The sequence below is a fragment of the Aphelocoma coerulescens genome, chromosome 3, assembly GCF_041296385.1.
Source record: "Aphelocoma coerulescens isolate FSJ_1873_10779 chromosome 3, UR_Acoe_1.0, whole genome shotgun sequence".
Classification (NCBI taxonomy): Eukaryota; Metazoa; Chordata; class Aves; order Passeriformes; family Corvidae; genus Aphelocoma; species Aphelocoma coerulescens.
This window is the reverse complement of record NC_091016.1, coordinates 59,863,803-59,888,921: the sequence shown is the minus strand read 5'-3', so window position 1 is coordinate 59,888,921 and position 25,119 is coordinate 59,863,803. Positions and strand designations below refer to the sequence as shown.

General features: G+C 38.3%; 1 protein-coding gene across 1 annotated transcript in view; it reads left to right on the top strand.

Moving 5' to 3' along the window:
- MAP3K5 (mitogen-activated protein kinase kinase kinase 5) overlaps window positions 1-25,119 on the top strand; it is a 100,281-nt gene that overhangs the window by 28,359 nt on the left and 46,803 nt on the right. The window contains exons 2-8 of the mRNA XM_069010477.1: window positions 831-970; window positions 3,667-3,690; window positions 13,711-13,904; window positions 14,148-14,316; window positions 15,248-15,354; window positions 17,802-17,972; window positions 21,970-22,082. Of these exons, the coding sequence (XP_068866578.1) occupies window positions 831-970; window positions 3,667-3,690; window positions 13,711-13,904; window positions 14,148-14,316; window positions 15,248-15,354; window positions 17,802-17,972; window positions 21,970-22,082 (918 nt within the window). The remainder of the gene's footprint in view (window positions 1-830; window positions 971-3,666; window positions 3,691-13,710; window positions 13,905-14,147; window positions 14,317-15,247; window positions 15,355-17,801; window positions 17,973-21,969; window positions 22,083-25,119) is intronic.

Genomic DNA, 25,119 nt, shown 5'->3' with positions numbered 1-25,119 from the left:
AGAAGTAATTAATTGCCTTTTGTTATACTTTGATATTGGTGTGAATTTGGTCAAGAGAATCACATAGTTTAAGAGAAATTGTGGACTACATTCCTTGTTCTGTAAGCATTTGTGCATGTGCTTGATTTTATTTCCACAGGTAAAATTTATTATGAACAGAATTCTCTGCACAGTAAAGTTTTTACTTATATGGGGATTTCTTTGGCTTTACATATTCACTTCCTTGTTGCTTCTCTGCATCTGTACCTTGTCCTTTTCTCATTCTATCTCTCATCTTTCTATATTAATCAAAATAGATCTGAATGGTAATTTATACTGCAACATTACCTTTCAGTTTGTTTTCTTCCGAAGTTCTAGTACAGAATCTATACAGTATGTTCTGCAGTGATGTACATAGTTTACATGAATTTTTGTTGCAACTTGCACAGAGGGTAAAAACACATCAAATGTAATTTTTTTCCTTTATTTTTACCAAAGGTTATCCGTCACCATGTATAGATTTACTAAGCGGATTTTATTCCTCAAGACAGCAAATGAAATTTTTTCCTTTTCTTGATTAGTGGTTTATCTCTTCTTACTGTTTTAAGGTCTTACTTAAAGAAAAAAATAGAGTAATAGTGGAATACAAAAAACCTAAACCACATCCTGCTGACTATATTTAAAATTCAGGCATAATAGCTAAAATGGGGAAATCCCTCCAGATCTCTTATTTCCTACTTAAAGCCAAGTCTTCCTATCAAACTAAACTGTGTGAAGAAACATGACCTAGAAGTACTTGACTGTCAGAAATGTGTGGCATTGACAATAATGTTTTTCATTTCTTTCTGCAGATATTGCTGTTGTAGAGATGAGTGACGCTTTCCGTCAGCCTTCCTTGTTCTACCACCTGGGAGTCAGGGAGAGCTTCAGCATGGCTAACAACATTATCCTCTACTGTGACACAAATGCAGAGTCTCTGCAGTCACTGAAGGTAGCTCTGGGTGGAAAAAAGGGGGTTGGGGGGCAGGTCACAGCTAGTCTAACACTTGAAATAGTTTCTCTCTGTTAGAAATACGCATACCACTTGTGGTTCAGATCAGGAGAGCAAAAATGTTCTGAGGCCTGGCAAAGTTGTCTACAATGCAGTGCTGTAAAACTCAGTTTAGTTTTCTAAAGAGAAAGATTTAGGTTACTTGATCACAGTCAGTTAAATACCCAGGTGTTAAATGGCTGTTTATGGAAACAGAAGTTTGGCAAATCTGAGATGAGCAACTAAATGCATGACTTTGTCATTCAAGGGAATTACCGGTGTTTGTGGTAAACTGTTACAGTAATAAAGATCCTGTGAGAGTGGTAGTGTGTAGGCAGCAAAATAATCCTTAGGTTTTAGCTTTTGTCTAAATTAGCAGTTTTCTGCCAAAACTTACGGGACCTCCAGATACCCTCTGCTAAGTCTTGCTGAGTTACAGCTGTTTGCATCAGGTATCTGCAAGATTGCTGTAGATTACCAGCAGTGTAATGGAATCAGTAAAAACAAAACTCATGCCTCAGTGCACAGTATGGTACTTTGGTTTAAGGCAAGAGGGTGTTTTAAGATAATCTATGGAGCTGTGAGTTGTGTCAGCCAAGGAGCTGATACTTGCTTCCTACTGCAACTATCTGAAAGGTTTAATAACTTCCATGATGGGAAAGGATAGACAACTTGGATGGCAGTCTTTTCAATTACTTCCCCTCTCTCAGATGCATTGGCTTTGCTCAGGAGGTGTTTTATGCTCTTGCGCTTCCCTTCTAGGCTTTGCTGAGAAGCAGCATTTGCAATGAACAGCTTGGTGAGTCAGACTGCAGTCTGGGCACCACCACCTCTCAGGAAGGGTTTGCTTCCACTGCTTCTGGCAAGTGCAGGCTATTTGGTTTTGATTCTGTCCCATTTTTTTAGGTTGGCCCTATATTTGGGAGGGACATGCTTAGTAACTCAGTTTCTTCTCCCTGCTTTTCCCTTCAGATTTTCTCAGCTAACTGGACCACTTGCAATCCAATTATTTCCTTTCTTTTTGCACACAAAGAGTATACAAATAAAAGCCCTAAAAATAATGCCAATGATAAAAGATGTATCTGGGAATTGAATTCAATTGTGTAAGTACAATGATCTACAGTATAAGCAGAGCAGAATTTCACTGTACTGGGCAAAGAGCCAAATACCCAACTCCCACTGAAAAATCACTTGGGATGAGGCACCAGGCTACTAGTTTAGAGGCTGGACTTTGAGTCACATGCTGGATTCCCACTGGCATCGGCTCTGTGCAGGGATTCCCACCATCCCAGCTCTGTGCAGGGAGGTTTGGATGTCACAGTTGCCACCAGTACTCTGCTGTTTGAAAGACTCCCTTCAGTTTCCTTCAGCTTTGAACTGGGCCTGTGTTTCTGCTCTTGACAGTCTGTAGGAAAGCTGTCAAAGAGCAAGACCCTTTCCATACTATTTAGTAACTGCCTAAAAAAAGTAGCTATGGGCATGCTGGGACACCTTCTGAGGCAGCGTTTGTTCCTGTATTTGTTACAGCCAGCAGATAAGAGTAGAAGCAATGCAGGAAAGCATGTGCAGTTTTAATCTTGCATAGAAGGGGGGAATTCAAAAACTGAAAATGAAGGAAATACAGAACTGCAGCACATTATTCAGTCAGGGCACAAAGCAATGTAAGTAAGCTTTTGATGGTGAAATGTTCTTCTGTATGAACCTTCAAGCCAGGCTGGGCAGGGCTTTGATCAACCTGATCTAGTCAAAGATGTCCCTGTCCATGCTGGGGGTTTTGACCAGACATTTATGACCCACACTTGGAAAGCTAGAAACAGTCGTGTGAAGGGAGCCCTCTCAACAGGGAGAAGAGCAGTTTTATTGAAGCCTGACTTAAGCAACATGGAAAGTATGAGGTGCCTTGGTTTGACACTGTGCTTGTTTTTAATGCTGTTGTGCTGGTGAAGCTGCTCACCAGTCCCAGAGGCAGAGGCATAGCTATCTGATAAATCTGTTATGGTTATTGATTCCTGGGATCAGAACTGGCTGACAAATCTTGCTGGAAGCCAGATCATTGTTCAGAAGTGGTTTACACTTGCGCTGTACCACCTGGTTTAGTGTGCAGGAATCAGATCTTTCCATCTGTGTATGCTTCTAATTCTCTGAAAATTCACACTGAAAATGTGAAGATGTGTTTTTTGCATCTGATTATTAGAGCCAAGTGAATTTCAAGCAGTTTTGGAATATTTTAAAACCTCATATGAATACTGCTTTTACTATTCTTTTTGATTGCTTCTCCTGGTAGCAAAATGCTACTTACTATATTTGACTTTTCAAATATGAATAGGTGTTTATTAATAGAAAACTTCTGGACATCATGCCTCTAGGTGAATTTATAAATGGAGGGACAAGGATGTATGTGTATATCTGTATATACACATGCAGACCGTATGGATGCTCTTATGTATATTTAAGTTGTATGTATCTACTTGGTTCCATAGTAATTTTGTCTCTCCTAAGACAATATCTCATTTATGTTGATTTGGCAGGCATAGAAAACATCTCTAAACCAATTTTTTCTTGTCATATGTGCAAACAATATTAGAAAGTCATACTGATCAGATGTCTTTCCTAGTGCTATCAACATTATTTTCTTTTTTTTTTCTTTTTTATTTCAGGAAATTATCTGCCAGAAGAATAATGTAAGTATGATGTATGGATTTCAGTTGAATTATAAACATTCCAAACTTCTGTTTCATTTAATGTTGTTTATATTCTGTTTTCCACTTGAATCATTTAGCACTCTCCTACTGTATTTTACAGAGTTAGATGCAGAATTCTGGAAATTCTAGCAGCAAGTCTGTGTAGATCACTTGGTTGCTAGGTACCAGGCTCACTTCTTACCTTGCCTCTATCTATCAGTGGTATTTTCTCTGCTGCCTTTACTTGTCTGTCATTATTTCACATCCATTTGCATTTGTCATTTTGATTATCTTTTTTTTTTTCTGTTGTGTTTTTCTGCACAGTGTTCTTTAGTGTTTTTTTAAAAAAACTCTATTAGAAAGTAGAGTTATTTGGAAACTGTTGCTCATTTTAGAAACCCATGGCTACAGCTCTGAAAAAAAAAAGTATGTATATATATGTGTATATACATGTATCTATGTGTATATATATGTATGTATATATATATGTATATATATATGTATATGTATAAAATATTTATAAAGAGAGGGAGTGTGTGTATTTATTTCTAGAAGTTGATTCCTGGAGCCTGTTAGTCCAAGTGCAGTGCAGATCCTGGTGGTCTGTCTGACTGCCAGTCATTAAACTGTAGGTTTCTGCACCTTGGCACCCCTTTGGTTTTTGAGGTTGACCTTGCAACTCTCCCTTCTCTTTTTCACTCCCAAGTTCAAAGGAGGCAGACTTGTTGCTGGGAGAGCACTGCTTTTTCAATGTGGTTTGTCTGGAGCAGCAGGGCCAGTCATGTCAGAATATATATCTGGCACGCTGAGTTGTTCTTGGCTTCTCTTTGTGACTTACTGGTAGCCACATTTGCTAATATATAATTTCATAGAGGTTAGTCAGTGCTGTACTGATATCCTGAGGTGCTATGTGCATGCTGTACAATTCCACATATTTGAATAAAATTTTCTAAGGGGCAGATGAAGTATTTCATTTCAGAAATTGGCCAGGTTTTATTTTCCGCAGTGCCATGAAAACTGCAGCATTCCTGATTTTACTTCTTTATTTAACAGTGAAATTCATGGATTAAGTAATTACTTCTGCCACTATGAAATATGTCTCTCTGAAAAAGATACAGTCTTCCCTTTTCTCTGCATGGAGTTTCTAAAGATGGCTTCAAAACCAGTGTGAGCTTTGGTCTAATGCTGCAATTTAAATTGCAGACTTTTTTTTTGGTTAAAAAACCAAAAAAGCGAAGAGGTTTTCCTATAGAGTTTCTGTATAGCTGTTAACCAAAAAGTGCTTTTCAGAGACTCACAGAAGGCTGTGAAAGATGTGCTAGACTAGAAATCTCTCGCCTGTCTCTAATGAAAGTGGGGGAAATGATCAGTTAGGCCTTTTACATAAAATGAAAGAGAACAGTAAGGCCTTTCTTGTAAATGAATGTATTACATTCTGTGTTTTTGTTCTGATGGCCCAGGACCTAGGGAAAATGATGTGTGACTAATGTAATGATCCTGGGAGGTAGGGGGAAGAGCTTTCTTAGCAGGAAATCAGCAGGAGATGACTGGTACAATAGAATAAAGGGAAGATGTCATCTTGTCCTGCTTTTAAATGACAGTCCCCAAAGCTCAAGGAGAGGTATGATAACTTGGCCTTCGTCTGTTTCAGAAAGGATTGTTCTGTTTTCCATTTAAATTTGGATAGGTTACTGTGACACTGTCATTTATCACTTTTAGAAATGTTTCAGTGTATGCCAGAAAAAGAATGTGTTCCTTGAAAGTCTCAGATGTTTTCAAGCACACCCACATAACATCTTTTCTGGGAGGAAGTATTTTCCCTGGGATTAGAACAGGGAAGTCAGTGAAATGGATTTAGCAGCTCTGTAACTGATTTTGTCTCCTTTTTCCTCATTTTTTCGTCATGATGTCAGCCAAATTACCTGGAAGCAGACTTTTCACAACATTGGTGCATGCCTAACTATTGAATATAATACCTGCTTCATGAAAATCATGTTTCTTCATAAGTTATAAGATTCTTGGGTAAATGGGTGCGACAGAGGTTCTGTTCTTGAGAAGCCATGACTCTGATGCCCACCTTTAACAAAAACAGTCATGAGACGTTACTATTATGAAAAAAAAATGAAATTCACATATGGATAAACAAGGAGTTCAGTCTTGCTGTTTTAGAACATGTTTTTTAATAGCATGCAAACATCAGCCATATCAGGACCATGGTATCCTTGGCACCAGGAGATTAAAAAGGTTCCAAAACAAGTGTGTGTGTGTGTGTATCTATATATATCTGCCTAACTGAAATGCCTTGTGTTTGCTTTTCCTAAACCTTGTATCCCTAAAAAGAAGTGGGATTAAAAAAAAAAATCTATTGCCAACTGTTTTGTTCTTCTGACTGGATATTTGTATTTCCTAGTATTAGTCAATACAATGTTGCATAGCTAGGATAAGCTGCCTGGAGCCTGTCTGGGCAGAGCAGTACGAGATAACATTGGCTCATTTCCTGTTATATGTGGTTTTATAGCTATTTAGTTGGACCTTTTCCAAATGTTCCAGTAGTACCAAAACCATACATTTTTACAGGGAGTGATACCTTAACATGAGGTACTTACTTTGCTGGTTGAAAGCTCAAGTTTAATTTTTGCTGTTATCTGATTTTTGAGGTCAATCAAGCAGCAGAGGCATTCTAGAAATTACTAGTAAAGAGTTTCAGTCATGAGATGTAGCTATAAAGGTTATGGTTCATGACTGTACCTTGCTAGTTTTAGCTAACCAGTTTTTATTTCATCATAATTCTTCCCCGTTTAAATTTTACCACCTTTGGAGGAAAGTTGCAGATCTATTCAATTTTTTAAAAATTTGACTTCGTGCTGAATCTGATTGTTTAATGTGCATGTATTCTACATGTGGTTTGCAACCCACTGCCATAAGTTACACCTTGACACAGTGCACACCTTTCAGTTCAGGCTGCTTGCTTGCACCAGGTTGGAGTAGTGGATCGCCTCGGGAGCTGCCTGGAGTGTGAGATTGCGGTACAGCTCCTGATCAGGAGGGCCCTTGGAGGCAATGGGAATTGTTCTCTTGGGCAGCTGACTTGCAGGTGTTAGCAATTAAACAACAGGGTTAGTGTTGTATAGCCGGGCACCCTTAGTAGTGTTTTGCTTTTCTAACACTTGATGGGATGAGACTGTAGTGATAGGACAAAGGGCAATGGCTTCAAGCTCAAAGAGGGTAGGTTTAGATTAGGTATTAGGAAGAAATGATGTACTGTGAGGGTGCTGGGGCACTGGAGCAGGTTTCCCAGAGAAGCTATGGATGCCCCATCCCTGGAAGGGTTCAAAGCCAGGTTGAATGGGGCTCTGAGCAACCTGGTCTTGTGGAAGGTGTCCCTGGCCACAACACAGGGGTTGGAAGTGGAGGACCTTTAAGGTCCCTTCCAACCCAAACCATTCTATGGCTCTATGACTGTAGTTTTTACTGGTATTCCATAGCCTTTCCTAACTGCCTTTTGTTTAAGGTGTAGCTTGGGAGACAGTTTGATGTAGCGCTCCTTCAATGTGAGTGGGAGACCTCATCCAGTTCTGAATTCCTCAGTGCAAGAGAGACATGCAGCTCCTGGAGCAGGTCCAGCAGAGGGCAACAAAGATGATGAAAGGTCTGGAGCATCTCTTACAAGGAAATGCTGAGGGAGCTGGGCCTGTTCAGCCTCAAGAAGAGACAACTGAGAGGGGACCTCATCCATGTCTTTAAGTGTCTGAAGGGTGGGTGCCGAGAAGATGGAGCCAGGCTCTTCTCAGTGGTGCCAAGGACTAGGGCAAGAGGCATTGGGTAGACACTGACACACAGGAAATTCCATCTGAATAGGAGAAAGGATTTCTTTACTGTGCAAGCGGCCAAGCATCAGAACAGATTGCCCAGAGAGATTGTGGAGTCTCCCTGATTGGAGATATTCCAGAACTGTCTGGACACAATCCTGTGCCATGTGCTCTAGGATGACCTTGCTTGAGTGGGGAGGTTGGAGCAGATGACCCACTGTGGTGTCTTCCAATCTGACCCATTCTGTGACTCTGGATGAGGCATTCCAGAGGCATCTGCAAGCTCAGGATCTCCATATAGCTGCTGCTAAAAGACTGTAGTGAAGGATATGTTTAGCTGTTGGTTTCTTTCACCATGGAAATAGGGGTAAATATTTTTAGTACTCTTCATCCAGCCAACCAGAGATTTGTGGCCAGTTTGATTTTTGATATCCAAGTATGCAAAAATGCTATGTAGTCTTCAGTAAATATTCTGTTGAAAATGATAACTGTGGTATTTATTATTTATGATACAACACTATCTCTTTCTCGTTCTTTAATTTTTTGAATTCTTGACTACTATATTTGACACGTGCTTTCCTAGGAAAAAGTTGGTAACTTCTTTTCCTGTGTGAATATGATGAAAGGACCATATAGACTGTAAGCTGATTTTTAACAAGCATTTAGGATGTAACATGGCTGCAATAGAATGCAATTGCTGGGTATATAAGGAAAGAATATCCTCTCAAAGTAAAGGGGAAGTATTTGATAGCGTAGATCCCGTCTCTGTGCTTCAGTTCATTTGAGGCGTGAGGCTTACTTAAGTTCCTTTTCAAATCAGTAGTAAGGCTATCATTCATGTGAGTGGGATTTAAAATAAACCAAAACCGAGTCTGTATTCATTAAAACATCAGCGCATGTTGATTTACTGTGTGTTTGGGGGATGGAGGGAATAGATTTAATAACTTGGTTTACGATTTTGCCATCTGCTACACATAAGACCATGCACACTCAAAGAATTACCTTAAAAATTTCACCAGAAGAATTGAAATAAAAGCAGATATTTCTCAAAAGGACAAGTGGGAGAAATAGAAAAAAGCTCTCTTAATTAGAGGAGTGTCAGCAGGAAGAACAGTTCCTACTGTGAAAGATACTGACTATTTTTATTACTTCGGCTGATTTTTTTTTTTCTTTTTTTAAAGTTACATTGGATGCTGACCTGAAGCTTTGGCAAGTGGGTGGGATTCTGCTAGATTCTACCATCCATGGCTAAAGTATCATGGTTTTACTTTGGGGGATCTTTGCTTTCTTTGACACTTGTCTTTGAAGGCAGTTTTCCTGTTTGTGGATATTTGACTGTTAAATCCCAGCAGAGCAGTGTTAGTAAAGAGCCTTAGGGAATTGAAAGGACTGAGCATCACTGACTCTGTGGGATTTTTTAGAGTTTTTCCCTTCTTTTTGAAGAAAAAGTCAAGATACGAGACTTAACTGGCCAGAACTCAAATGTTCCTTTGTCTTTAGCACCATGTCTTTTTAATCTGTGCAACTTTCAGAAGATCTTTTGTATTACATCAGATTAATTTTTGAGGGAGAGAATAGTGTTTATCTTATTTTCATGATATTTCTTTCTAAGATGTGGTCTCCCCATTCAAGTCTCAAAAAGCTGCCCTTTTCACAAGTAGGAGTTCTATAGAAGAGAGGGATATTGAAAGAAGGGCTGGTTTATGTTCTTACTGTGAGCATTAAGTAAGTAATGCCTAAGTAAGTATACCCTATTAATTTTTATTATCTCTTGAATACAAATAGGTGCTATATTAATTTCTCTCAGAAGCTGAGAAAGGATATTGAAAAAGAAAGAGGTGCTTAATGCTCCAGTGACCACTAGGTCTAACTAGAAGCAGCCTTGTCTTAATTTCTGTAATTATAGAGCTATTAAGAATGATCTTACATCTGTATTTAACTGAAATTACTCACACTTTGGAATTGTTAGATTTGTCTTCAGTAATTGAGGAAGGGACATTAGAAAAATACAGAACAATTAAAACATTTGCAAAAATTAATTACAGATTCTGTCACTTAGTTGCAAGCGTTTATGTGTATAGCTGGCACCAACCAGCACTTCTGCCTTCTGATTAGTCTGACTGATGGGAGGAAATGGGCTGACATGGACAGTCTGTCAGAAGATGACCTGATGTTGCCAGGTACTGAGTGTGGTGGCCCAAGGCCTTCAAAGATATGTATGTTCATATTTCCCAGATAAAAGTAGTTCATCTGATCTGAGAGCTCAGGCCAGGATTACCTGTCTAATGTCCTGAGTTCTCATGCATCAGTCTGAACCACAGTAACTGTCATCAACTCTCTGCATGCACACCTTCCCAGCCCCGGGTGTTTTCAGCAATGTCTTTCAACATATCACTCAGGTGCCCTGCAGTCCCTTTGTAACTTTCACTAGTGTAATTTGAGCTTTTGAACCTTAAATAATGAGGGCTTTATAAAGAAGGAGGATTGCAAAATGGAACTTGCAGCACCTCTTCTTGATTGAGGGGTCTATTCCCACCCACCATTGAAGCCCCTGTATTCAAAGCGTGTTTTTTAAATGGTATTGACATAACAGAATATTACAATTTGATTTAAGGTGCTGATCCTTCAAAAATATCCTGGTTTTATGGAAAGGTCCATTTCTGTTACTTTCATTATAAATGATGCGGTGAGTCACAAGAATGGATCAAAGTAAAACAATTTTGTCTTGTGTACTTAACAAACTTAGAATATGGAGTAAAGTCAGTTAGGGTTAGAAAAAATACCAGATTTTGTGGGATCAGAGTTGGAATGGAGTGTTACAGGGTAGATTTTAATAGAATAAATTAAATATATTTAAACTTCCAAGTCTAGTTATATGCACTAAGTCAAAATGTAAAGCAATGTGTGAGCAGATGGGAAGTGTGTGTCAGAAAAACCACCTGATCCTTTCTGACTTAAGTTAGTGTAGATTATACTTTGACAATAAAAGATGAGAAAGATAAGATATAAGTTACTGAGACAGGTTGCATTACCTGGAAATGAGGAAAGCACGCACTCTGCTTTGGGGAAAATGGTTGAGAGTTGTCTGACATTTAGAGTAGCTCTACAACTGCTTCCCACACAGCTTGGTCCTCTTGAGCTCCCACCCTAATCACAGCCCAAATGCAGTTAGAGTTGGGCTCTTTGCAATTCGGATTTGTGACAGTGACACAATATGTTTCTTCACAGTAGGGGACTATAGACTTTGTTATACAAAAGCAGTTTCACCATCACTGTTGTCTTTCCTCCACCACCTTTAGTAAATAATATATATCTTTTGATTCTTTTTTTTTTTCTTTTGATGCTAGAGCTACTGCATGTCTGCCTTTGTTAGGTTTAGCTGTTAAATATCTACCTGCTGTACTCGTTAGCTAGGGAAGTGAAATTGAGGTCAGAGTATCTTGGCTTTATTGCATCTATGCTCTTTCTACTTTTTTTTTTTAAAGTGTATTTCCTAAGGAAATGACACTTAAGAGCTTGTACTGGTTTTTCATCATCCACATTTGCTCTGTTTGTCTGTCTGATGAACTTCAGCTGAATTTGACAGGTTTCAGAGGTACAGAGCTCCCACAAAAGATAACTATCTAGGTTAAGTTAAGAACCAAAGTAATGCCCTGGCTGAGGGAAAGGCCACTGTGTTCTCACACTGCTTGCTACTGAATTTCAGGATGAAATTCTACCTTGAGACAATTCCCTGAGATCCCTGGGGGCCTTCTGAACAACTGTAAATTGATTTATTCTTTTCTCTTTTCTTCCCACAGTGTTTTCTCCTGTCTTTAACTTTTAAGTTCTTCCCTGTCCATTGCTTCCAAAGACTTTTGGGTCTGCATGTCTTCCATACCAGGCTCTATATTATAACCAGCTTTTCTTTTCCTCACCTCAACTAACAGGAAGAATGCATATAAACTAACTTTTGCTGGCTCTCTTGTTTCTCTGAAATAGATATGTACTCCCTACAGACGGTGCACTCAGGATGAGTTTCTAAGAGCTCATGCTCAGTCATGGACTCGAGCACTTGGCATCTGCAGGAAGAGCAGTTTTCCTCCTGGTAGAATTAAAAATTTTGTAAGGGTAAACCTTGGGTTCTGTGAATTTCAAAAGATGGGAACATCCTTTTTCAGAGTTGATTTTTATTTAAGACCTGAACATTGGAACATTGTGCCAGAGGTCTGAGAAGGTCTTCCTGCAAACAGGCTTGAATTTATTTTTAATGCACTGAATAAACATTAGGAAGTAAAATTCTTGCCTCCAGATATCTATAGCTACTTCACCCTTTTTTGTGACTCTGACATCCCAACCCTTTTCTCCTTTATCTAGAAAAGGAAAGTTGGAGAATAGTCTGCCTCTGCGTAATAGTGGCTCTTAGGCCAGTCACTATGTACCCATCTCTTGTAATTGCTGAAACCAGTTCCAGCAAATTCATAATTTTCCTTCTGCCTTTGACGGTGGGGCTCATTAGATTTTAACAGGGTAGAAAGTTCATCCATTCACTGTTGAAAGCATGTGATTGCCTTACATGCTAGGATATTCTTGAACAAAAGTATCCGTTCACTTCTGTGTTGCACAGACAACCAGTTCGGGTTCTGGCATCCCACTCCTTACTTATTTGTTAAGAAAATTGTCATATGCTTCCCAGTTCTCAACTTTCCTTTGGAATTGCTGCAGTCACATAGAGAAAAATATTCCCTAGCTTTTCAGCAGCAGTAGTTTGCAATGGTTGGGGAAAGAAGACAACTAACCCTTGTGCAAGGCACTGTATGCAATAATCTCCAAACAACTTCTGTGTCAGTTGAACTTAATTGACCTCGTGTAAATGTCTACACCAATTAGTTTTAGATTTTACAGAGTCCGTCGATACTCCTCAGAAGTTGCAGTGGGATTGCCTTTATATTGAGGTCTTACAATTTCATAGTGTGATGGGTGTAATTAAAAAATAATTCCTTTACTCTTCATAGCTAATCTCTGATTTGTACACAGACGTGTTTACTGACGTATCTGTACACATACATTTTGCAGACTTGAGTACCTCAATCCTTCCACGTTTTAAAAATCTAATAACGCCTGTTAAAATGCATGTTTTATTCACATGGCTGGTATTGTGCATTCAAAAACTATTCAGTCACTGCCCTCTCAATGCGTGGAGCTCAGCAAAGCAGGGGCGTCTCTAAAGTGATGCCTGCATTGTTGTATTGACTTCTGGGAGAGCAGAAGCAGCTGACCAGAAAGTAATTAACCTTGGAAGTATTTTAGGGGTACCAAAATGATGAGTCTCAAGAATTGCTACCTTAAGGCTTTTGTTATTGGGCTGCTGGGCACTTCAGTAATGAAGTCTGAGCTCTGAGATATGAATGGAGGAACTCCACCCAATTTTGTTGATATTCTGTCTCATAGTTAAGACTCTTTAAACCACAAATATTCAGCAACCTTCTCTGTACATAAATCTGTACTCACACACATACCACAGTCAGCAGACATCTTGCCTCCCTCTTCCTCGGAAGATACCTAATTTTTCCTTTTTTTTTGTAAACTATCTGTCATACATTGATATATAAAAATCAGTGCACTTTATCAATGCTAAGGTGTTCTGTAAGTGATTATTCTGAACTATGTATGATTTTAAGTCCCATTGACGAATATTTTCTACATAGTAGGGAATTTCATTTGCTTTTGAATGCTAAACTGGTTGAGTCATTTTGCAGTTCATGTGAGGATTAGTTTTCTCTATGGTTTTCCTGTCGTGAGCCAACTAGATTGTGTTACTGTTTCCAGTATCTGTGAGCCTAACTGTACTGCTCTCTTTTGATCATCTGTCACCTTGAAAAGGGTGTACAAGAGCTTCTTTTGATTCCATCTGCCTTTTCAGGGTGGCATGGGTGTGCCCTGAGAATTGTTTCACTTTTGAGCCAATTACAATTTTAACGTCAGCTTGATACTTCTGAAAAGACTTATTTTACAGGAAGCAGATCAGAAATCTGAAAGAATACATTTCAAGTGTATATCATATGTGATGTGAAAACTGAATTTATGAGTCAAAACTTAGTCTTGTTGAAGTAAGCAGCAGGTCTCCCTGTGACTTTACAGGTGGAAATTTGCAGGTAGTAGATGCAGTTGTTTCATACTTTGGCTTGTCAAGCCATAACTGCCCTAAATATTGCACCTTGTTTCCCTGCAGATGTGCACTGGGAACTACATATTTGTTCCTTATATGATAACTCCACATAACAAGGTGTACTGCTGTGATAGCAGTTTCGTGAAGGGACTCACAGAGCTGATGCCACCTGGTTTTGAGTCTCTGCTTGGGCCTATATGCTTACCTCTGGTGGATCGATTTATTCAGCTCCTGAAGGTGGCACAGGCCAGTTCGAGGTGAGTTGTCGTCTTGTACACTCATGTAAAATGCAAATATTCCAGCTGGCAAGATAAATTTCAGGCTCTTTTGCCTCTGTTCAGACAAACTGATAATTAATAGTTTAGCTTGACCAAATCTCTTTATTGATACTGCTTTATCAATACGTGTTCTGCATACACGTTGTGGGAGAGCTGTGGGGCCAGAAAAACAAGTGCAAGGGACCTGTCCCCAGTTGCTGATGCAAAGTTGTTCCTCTCCAGCCAGTATTTCCGGGAATCCATTCTGAATGACATCAGGAAGGCCCGGACACTTTACACGGGCAAAGAGCTTGCAGCAGAGCTGGCAAGGATTCGACAGCGAGTAGATAACGTTGAAGTCTTGTCTGCTGACATTGTAATAAACTTGCTGCTGTCCTACAGAGACATTCAGGTAAGAGTTTTGCACACTACTAAGAGTAGTAAATTAAATTACATTCTCACAGAAATTTTTAGTGTATTTTGCACAGATTTTTTCAACAAACTGTGTGGATAAAGCACTGTAGTAAAAATGGTGTCTTCTCTGATGTTTTTATTTTGTTTTGCAGTTTCACTGTTTGCCTTTCTGTAGCAGAAAAGGGTTTTATAACACTACCTAAAAAGTACATGACATATAATAACTCTTCTCCATCTCAGCATTGCTGTGTGATGAACAGCCTGTAGTTAAAGGCTATGATAGCATTCTGTAATTGATAGGCAAATGAATTCTTTGTCACCAAAGCTTGTGACATTTCTTATGGAAACATAAATAGTTCATATGCATTTCAGCTTTTGGAATGATGATAGTAATTTTTTACTTTTTTAAATTCAACTGTCGCTCCTTAAAAATCATGAAGTGGTTTGAGTTTGATTTTTTATTTTTTGTTTTTTAAATATGTCAGTGAGTAAGCTACTTTAAAAACTGTGGTATTAAAGAGTCTTTTATTTTGTTTTCATGGCTCATGCCTACTTCAAAGTTTTGGGATGCCTTAATTCAGATGCATTTAGTTTTGTAATGTCTGCACAATATGAACACTGATACGTGTTCAACTCCTGAAGCTAACTTTAATCATGAAACAGATGAATGAAAATTTCCACAGAACCATGTTGAAGCACCACAGGAGACCAGACTGTGCTTCCCTGCTAAATACTGTGCATATTCCCATTCCTGATTAGTGCTAGGCTATTTACAGTTTGAGACTGAAGAAACTGAAATCCATAAAACTTACAATGGACTGAAAATACTTCTTAGTATGAAATAATACCCGCTTAGGTTGAAGAGGAGTTTATATAGGCATACCTCAGTACAGCCACTTAAAACTGTATTATTCCTTTCTTTTTGGAAGGATTATGATTCCATTGTGAAATTGGTGAAAACTTTAGAAAAACTGCCCACTTTTGACTTGGCTTCCCACCACCATGTGAGGTTGCATTATGCATTTGCACTAAACAGGTAAGAATCTACCCTTCCTTCTTCTGTGGAACAGGAAATCAAAACTTCAAACTTCATAAGGCATGAGTAATCCTGTGTGAGGTTCCCTACTGGAATCTTTATGCACAGTCCCATGATTTTGACTGAAGCATCTTTGGGGGCTCTGAGCTTTGTGGTAAATCTAAGCTTCTTTTTATCTCGTACTATCAAATTTCATTCCTTTTCCTTTAGCATGTTTGATTTATCTTTCCACAGGTTTGCATTACTTTTTGTTTCAGTACCTAAATTAGAGTAAATGAATACCTAACTATTTTCCTTCTGAAAAATACACTTTTAACATTGCTGTGTGAGTGACAGTGCTGCATCATTTGTGCTAGCAAAGACATCATCTCATTTAAGTCTTAGTTCTGGTAATGTTAGGAGAAGGAACCAGACCTTTCATGAAAAGTCCATCAGAAGATTTTATTGTATTACAATGATAAACTAATTTCCACGTTCTCTGATAACATGGACAAAATGTGATACATGGAGAACATACACTGCTTCCATGGATTAAATAAAAGCCAAGCCTAGATTTTCTTTCTACGATACTGGCATTTAGGCAAGAGACTAAAATGGGAGCTTTTTTAGAAGAAATTACAGATGTTCTCTGCTCCCTTGCTGTTACCACAATGAACATTTTGCTGTTGACTTTTAGAGGAGTAGACCAGGTGTCAGCAGGTATCGAAATTCTCAAATATAGAAAACATCTACAGATGGTTCTGCTTCTCACAGATTTGAATTCTGTAGTTCAAGTTCACTGAGGAGTCTTGGAACTGCATATCATGCGAAAGTGATGTTAAAACATGTCACAAGTAATTACTTGAAAAAATAAACCTGGTTTTGAAAGAAAAAAAAGAAAACAATAAAAACAGCTGTCTGGCATTTTTTTGTTGTTGTTGTCTGAATAAAATGTGCAGATCCTTTCTTGTGCCTTTATACGAGGTATATGAAGATATAAATATTCTGCCCTTTCTTTTTCCAGTTTGACATAAATATGTGAAGTTTTGCAGATTAAATAGTCCAGCATGTATCTGCCACTTCTACAGAGCCTTCACAAGGGTCACTAGGTGTTCCTTGGAGTTTAAACATGTTGTTTAGACCTCAAGGACACTGTTTTCTGAAACAAAGTCACCTTTGAAAACAGGACTAGTTCATTGAGGCCCTAAAAACCTGGAAAACTGCAGCATCATCTTTTCAGGCATACCTTTATACTTCACTGTTTCTGTGACTCTAAGATGTTGCCTCTGAGAGTATCTGACAAAAGATTACACAGTAGCTCCAAAGGAGTCCAGACGAGATTTTCCCATTCCTCTCTTCTCCAGGCTGACCATTAAACTAGAAGCCATGACAGCCATGAAAACATTCATGCTTTGGTGTGCCAAGAAGGAATTACTTTGGCTAATTGTAACTTTCTCCTAACTGGGACTATAGAGGATATTTTGTGAGCTAAGGCAGGTGTGGAATACTCTGCGCTTCTGAATCTTTGCTGTGAAAAAAATGTGTCTCTTGCTTCTAATCCAGGTCACTAGTACGGAAGGATGGAGCAGCTCAATTAGTCAGGATTAGTCTGACCTAAATCAAGAAAGTGTGAGGGCATTGATGATGGAAAAGTAAACAGAAATAAAAGTAGGGACCTCTGGCTCTGAAGACCAGCTAAGTGTAAATAATCCATGTTGCAAAACATTATTTGCCGTACTGGTTTTATTCTCATTAAATTCATTTATCTGGATTAGTGATAGTCGATACAAGATTTGGAAGTGTTGAAAAGGGAGTAATTTGATTGTTCAGTACACAAGCACATTAAAATTCTAAACTTTTGATACTGAATGATGTATTTATCAAAACTATGACTCACCAGGAAGTGTCGAATGCTTGCAATTACGTGGTTTATTTGTCTGAAGTACTTCTTTTAATATTGCCTTATTGGCTTTACTCCTAAACCATCCCTATCATGGGAGTTCAATCTGGTTTGTGCTTTTTGGACTTTTTGCTTCACAGTCAAAATGTATATAAAAAATAAAATCACAAACATGAGATTGAATCTTTTTTCCTTTAGAGCATGAATTACAATTAAAGAAAATACTAGATGTGAAATCAAGGTTCATATTTTTCCATTTTATAAGGAAGTGGCACGTGATCCTTCTAAGAATTTCCCCGGAGGCTTTGGTGCTATTTTCAGTGCTTTGCTCTAGCTGATGCTTCACGAGAGAGAGAAATTATGTTTGGGGGCTTTTATAAAGGTTTCCTGTGATATAAAGAAAAGACAAAAGAAAAAGAAGTAGGGGGTGTGTATACATAATATAGTCCATTGTGTCTGTCAATAATTTTACATGGATGAAGTCATATGTCTGTATTAAAATATGGTCATGAAAAAGTATTTCTTCTTAACTTTATTGTTTTTTAATCAAAACTTTTATTTTCAACAGGCGAAATCTGCCTGGAGACAGACAGAAAGCTCTAGAAATTATGATTCCCCTTGTAGAACAGGAAGACCAAGTAGCTTCAGATATGTACTGTCTGGTTGGTCGAATTTACAAGGACATGTTTTTGGAATCTGGGTTCATAGATATAGAAAGCAGAGACAAAGGAACATTCTGGTGAGTACCATTGTCCTGGTCTATGTTCTTTTGTTAGCTTTAGTAAAATATTCCTCAAACAAGAATATATTTAAACAGTTTTTCTTTCCAAATATTTGGCATCCTTAGGGGATAGACTAAATCTTCTAAACTTCCTTGCGTATTTGTTGAGAATGAGAAATTTATGTTGTTCGCACATCTCATTCTGCAAAGTTCTTGAAGTGCCTCAGAGACTTGAAATTTGGGTATCTCATCAGAGTGTATTTTACTCAGTTTTCCCAAATATGATGTCTCCTGTTTAGTGAATTATTTTTAGGAATCTGGGCTGGAGAGTAACCAGTCATGAATTGATTTGCATGTCTGGAATCGGATAGATACTAGCTAGGTAGGCTTAGAGGTACTGAGGTTTAACTCACAAGCAACATGACTGTTCCAAACTTATGCTGACAAAAGCTTTATCACCCCAGCCTCACTGTATAGTATATGCCTGTAGCAGTGGACTACAGTAGCATCAGTAGTCAAAGAAGCATGCAATGGACTAGTCAATAATAGATAAATTCTTATCCTCATTTTAGAGACAAGAATATTGGTTTTTTAAGTGCTTTTGACATGAGCTAAAACACTGTTATGTGGAAGAGGTTAAAAAATGAAGACATGGGATGTCATCCTAGACTTCTGTCAGGATGAGCTGCTTCTCTGCATTCAGATGAGGATACAGACAATCTGCGTATATGTGTCCTGCATATCACATCTTAGCTCTGGTCTTGTGCTCATCAGCTGCCCGTTGAAGTAAATGCTTAAAATGGAAAGCTTTCTTCTTCCTTTTTCATTTATCACTTGTTTTCAGTAAACTTCAGCTTAGAACTGTCTCTTGTAAAAGATAAGATAAAATTGTTTACTGTTTATGGCCTCAGAATACAAATGCAGTTCATAACTTCTGGTCGTGCTTAACAGTTTTGCAATTTTTACTGGACTTATTAAAAGATGTTGAAATAACAGGAATGCAAACTATTATTGTCATCCCTCCTAGCATAATTTTGGATTAAAGAAAAGTTTCATTTCCTGTAAGGCGCAAAGCCTATAAAAAACTTTCAGGGTCTTTTGTACACACTCTATTTTGCTGATGTCATGAATGAGATAAAAAGGAAAACTGTAGTTCTGTATAGAAATTTTAGGCATTATTACAGGCTAAATGAAATACTTATTACTTTTGCTATTGTACATCTTGCTTTCTCCGTGTTCATAGTGCCTTATGAACAGTTAAACTTTGATGTTGTCAAACACAATTGACCTAAGAATGATTATACCTATAACAGTGGTGAGTTTGTGTAGCCATTTTAATACACTTTGAATAGATGCATTTTAGAAATCATGATAATCATAGCTCCAATGATGGGAAGTGATTGCAGGCTTTCCAGTTTAGGAAAGGACAGAGGCTGATAGCTCCTGCACAGGGTAGGATGCTGGTCAGCCAGCCCCTAAATAATCCCTGAAGCCTCTGGCAAGTGAGACCCAAGACAGAATGCTCTGTGCACCTGCTGCCACAGAACAAGGTGATCTCTGTTGAGTCAAGCTGGAGTTTGGCCGGAAGCTGTACCGGATGGGCCAGTTGCTTTTGGTTTGTACTTTATACTGGATATTGATTTGAGTTTCTAGTGTTAGTCATGCAGCAGGCTTGACATGCTGAAAGGTTGACTCATAACTCAGTGAAAAGCTCTTAGAAAGGAGCAGGCCTACTCTAGTGCTACAGCAGGCCACAACAGGACAAGGTGTGTGCAGGAACAATGCCTCCATGGAAGTGCTATGTTATGTTGAGATAAAGGTTATTATCTCAGTCTTAGAGAAATGAGGATGTGAGAGAAGTATAGTGAATTGAACAAGATAATGAGAATTTGGCAGCAGAACCAAAGCATTGGCTTTGCAACAACTAGTGATGTCAAGGTACTTTGGTCTATTCCAATTTTTAAAAAAAACAAGCAACAATGTGCTTTTCTGACAATTAGAAAGCAGAATAAAAGATATCTTTCCTATAAATACGAGAGAACAGATGGAAGAGTAATTATTAACTGTCACTTTCTTGTTTCACGCTGACAGTGTGAATCAGACTTACCAAAGCTACCAAGTCTTTATTCATATCTTTTCACTGCTACCTCCCTAATTCAGTGTCTGCACTGCAACATTTTCTCAAATGTCAGCAACTGCAACATTTTTCCAAAAGTACAGTCTCTCCTGTATTGGAACAAAACCACTCATTTCCAAGGGTTTTTCTTCTTCTTCTGTCAATATTTGCTCTCTCTTTTTCTTATTGCATGAGAATTACAGCATGGAAGATCTCTAGGGCAAAAAAGGTAGTCCCGTTCCCAGCATCACTATGTCTCCAAGCAGACAATACTAGCTCAAGGGCTTCTCTTAGATGTATATACTTAGAATCAGTGAGAGTGTTGTCCTGTTTGGTTGACAGATTTTTATGGGGGTTTTTATGGTGGTTTTTGTGTGTGTGTGTTGGTTGGGGTTTTTTAAGTGAGACAAAAATATTTTGTATGTACTTTCTTCCTCACTTTGTTGTAACTCGCAGTATGAGAGGAAATTGCAGATGATGAAAGAAAAATATCTGGTACTCTCTGCTTCTCTTGCTTTTTTTTTTTTTAGAGGACTAGACACTTGTCTAATGATTAAGTTCTTTGGAGGTGGGCAACTGGAGTATAAAAAGTTTATATATGTATACTTTTGACATATGTATATATGTATATACGTATGTATACATGTATATACATATGTATACATATATGTATACAGGTTGAAGAGAAGCCTGTCTTACAGTTTTGGAGAGCAGAGCTTATGTTAAAGGATGCAAAGTCATGAATCATTAGAGCAGAAAAAAACAACAAACAAACAAATTTAAAGCCAGCCATCTTTTTGGCCTGGTGAGATCAAAATGCCTTAGCTTTGCTTGCTTGTCAAAGTGTGGTCTAGAAGCCAAATCCTTAGGTTTTGCATCGATTGTTTTTCTTTCCTTCCTTATATACTAATCTCACAACCTGTTTAATTATTTTTGTAGAGTATTCCATTTGTTTGTCTGTATTTTTCTCATCCTTTAGAAAGTTATTTTAAACTCCCTTGCTTTTACTGTAGTGAGTTGTGTTGACTGAATCTCCTGTGCTCCTTAACTCATGTACAATAGTAGTCTTTACTTCCTACTTATGTAGGTGTTAATATGTGTGTATATACATGCAACCAAAGGTATTCTTATTCTGAAGGATAAGTTTAAAGCATTGTAGATGTGCTGTTGCTGTTGTCACAACTACTTGCATTGCTAGCATGAGGATAGTGTGTGCTGTGTTTGTTTGAAGCACCTCCACTTCTTCTAAGACAAGATTGAGGCTAGGTGAATGCCTCTGACATTTCTCTTGATTGCTCAGTTCCTCTTGAGGAGAATGAAATATAGTATAGTTCTTCTTTGTGTGAGTAGATTTATAAGGACAGTGTCAATAAGACAGTAAAGAATAAAATTTGGAGTAGCTGAAATCACAGCTAAATGTGAGGTATATTCTTACATCACTTGCTTCTGTGCTTAAGCATTTTGATATCTCTGTGTGCTGTTGTAGCAGATCCACAATAGAATCTGAGGTTTCAAGTCAATGAAAATTCATATATGAAAGATTAAATTAATGAGCTTATTAATAAATATAACTGTGAAACAGGTCTTTTACAAACTGATAGTATTATTCTGTTTTATTTGATCTGAAGGAAAATATTGTAAGGTACTGTAACTTTATTGGGATGGATGACTAGGGTCTGTGCTTGTTGTGTGGGGGGAAAGGAAATGGGAGGAGGATGTATAAATAACAGACTCCTAAAAATAACCACAAAGAATGTGTGGAAAACAGTAAAATATTTTTGCTTCCATGGATTCTTGCTGTGTAAACAGCAGATAAGCTCTTAAAGTACCTAAAACTGTAATGATGCCCAAACTAGATTGCATTATTTAGAAAGTAAACTTGAATGTTTGTTTTTCTAGGTTCAGGAAGGCATTTGAGTCAGAGCCAACGTTACCAGCAGGAATTAACTATGCAGTACTCCTCCTGGCAGCTGGACATTGCTTTGATACTTCTTTCGAGCTGCGGAAAGTTGGTAATTATAACTTGCAAAATCTTGGTGAAATCACGTTTGCATAGCGAAAGTACACTACCACCCACTGTTACAGGGGAAAATCTGATGGTTGTATATGAAAGCTTTGATATGAATATTTAAGTTGGTCTCTCACACCACTGCTGATCCCACCTGACTGCAGGTGAGTGCTGTCATGAAGACCTGGTTTCAGTGTCAAGGTCTTAAATGGTTGCCAGAGTTCAGTAAAAACCAGGTTTCTTTGTAAAGGCATCATTTGTGTGAAACAGGAATGCCTGAAGTGGGAATCCAGTTCCAGCTAAGCACTCTTTAAAACAAACACACACAAACCACTGTAGGGAATATGGACAGGAAGTCCATCCTAAGACTGAGGAAAATGCACTTGACTTGAGCTTGGGTTGGGTTGAGAGAAGAATCTTTCTCTTCTGATGGATTCTTAAAGGTTTCTCAATGTTCATATGTTCATGTTCAATTCTATTCATAGAATCATAGAATAACAGTGGTGTGGGTTGGAGGGACCTTTTAAAGACCATGTAGTCCAAGCCCCTTCTGTGGGCAGAGACATCCTTCTCTAGATCAGGTTGCTCAGGCTGACCCTGGACAGTTCCATCAATAGGGCATTCACTTCCCTGGGAAACCTGGTCATCCTATGCTGAGATTTAAATTCTTGTGCCAGTGTAGGAGGTAAAAATATATGTTCTACATATTACATAGCATTTACAAATACTCACTTAGCTGGCCTAAGTTTAAACCAGATAGTTTAATGGAGCTGGGCTATATTTTTTGTGTAGTTTACTTTGAATCCTTCAGTTTCAAAGAAACTTCTCAACTGTGTATAGGCTACAGCCAACTAGATTTGTACAAATTTTAATTTCACTGATGAAATCTGTGTGCTATTTTTTTGGTATCATCTTCTTATGAGTTTGTCCAGTGTTGTTTTCCCTATTGTTTGTATTGAGAACATTACAGAAATTAGTGTTCATTATTACATAAGGTTCCATCCCTAGTTGATGAATTATTTAGTGCAGAAGTATCCTGTTCCTTAGGTGGTTTGTTTTTTTGTTTGCCTGTCTTATGTTAACATTTAGTTAGTATCTGCTGGAAACCCTTGATATAGCAACCCTTCCTGTTAGCTACTGGTGTCCATCTTTCTTTTTTGTTACAGGGAATATTGTCAAAATACTTTTAGTTTCAGACTGACTCAGCTATTTTGAAACACGTTTTCAAATACATTTGTGGTATAGACCTTGTGTGTGTCATTGGTAGTTTATTTCTTGTTGATAAGACTGTGGTCACTATTCGTAGAGTCACGGAATGGAATACCGGGTTGGAAGGTACCTCAAGGATTGTCTGCTACAAACTTTCTTTGCAAAAGCACAGGATGGCCCAGGACCCTGCCCAGCTGCACCTTATATGTGTCCAATATCAGCAATCCACTGCTTCCCTGGGAGATGATTCCAAGGGCTGATTCTTCAAATTTTGAAAAATTTTCATCTTATGCCCAATTGGAAAGTCTCCAGTAGTAACTCGCACCTATCACCCTTTGTTTTTTCCATGTGACTCCTTGTCAGAAGGGGGTCTCCATCTTCTTTGTAGCCACCCTTTACACACTGGATGGTGATAACGCTCCCCTAAGCCTGCTCCTCAAGGCTGAACAAACCCAGCTTCTCCTCATGTGGCAGGCTTCCAGTCCTTTGTTCATCTTTGTGGCCATTCTCTGGACCCTCTCCAGCCTGTCCACATCTTTTGTGTATAGTGAGAACCAAAACAGAACACATTATTCCAGGACTGCTCTGGCAAGCACTGAATAGAGTGGGAAAATGGCTTCTTTATCTCTCCTATTGATGCCCTTGTTGATACATCCCAACACCCCGCTGGGTTTCTTTGCTGAAGAAGCACACTGTTCACTCATATTCAGCTGCTTGTTTTTCAGGACCACCAGATCCCTTTCCACAGAGCTGCTCTCTAGTGGAGTAGATCCCAGCCTGTGTTGCACTCCTGGATTATGTTTTCTCAGGTGCAAGACCTTACAATGGTCTTTGTACAAAGTTTTTCAGATGGCTTGAGTTGTGCTAGATTCTGAGGATAATTTAGTATTTTCTTTGTCTAGGGTTAATGTTTTAAACAAAATCAGGCAAAATCGCAGGGGTTGTGTGGGAAAATGTTTTGATTTTTTTCTGTTCCTAAGTATCTCTTACACGTGTCTAATTCATTGATGTCATCTCTTGTTTAGAGCTCTGTGTACAAGACTGTTTTTCAGCAGTAGTTAGATTTGCCAGGCAATGCTTTCTGTTTGGTGTCCACCCACAGCATTATCTGTAGTACGCAGAAATTAGAGAAGTTCTGCTTTCTGGTGGGAGATTAGGAGAGAAGCAAGAACAAACTGGTCAAGTTCAGTTGAGGTTATATGGAAATTATATTGCTAGGCTGGGAAAGGTGTAAGGAAGGATGTAGTCATTAACAGTTCTTCAGAGGGTGCATGAGATTGCAATTAGGAGATGCATATCTGATTACATTGGCAATATTGGAATAACTCCAGTAAAAGTTAGAATAAATCCAAGAGAAGTTTTAGCAATCTGCATCAGATCAGAAAATTTGCCTTCTAAAAGTTCCTACCTCTACTTGTCAGATAATAGTTCACAACTAAATGAGCAAATGGAGCATTAATAAAACCCCTCCTTCTATTTTCTAGGTAGTATTGCTTTCTTAACCATACAAAGGACTTTGAGACCAGAACAGAAATGCTGTGTTCTGCATTGACAGTTATGATCTCTGCAGGCTGTGCAACTTTGACACACAAAGGATCCTGTAATGTGAATTGTTCTGTCAATATTTGAGCAAGGAAAGCAGTTTATTTATAAAGCCTTCATAGCAATATTTAGCTGGTAATATCTGCTTAGTGTATCTCATTTTTGTCACAAGCTGTGGGTATATTCTTGGTGTTATAAAAACAATGGCTTTTCTGGCATTAATGGTTCCTCTATTTTGGCTCATTTGTTTTAAAGGCAAAATATTTTTGATAAAATATACTGGAATTCAG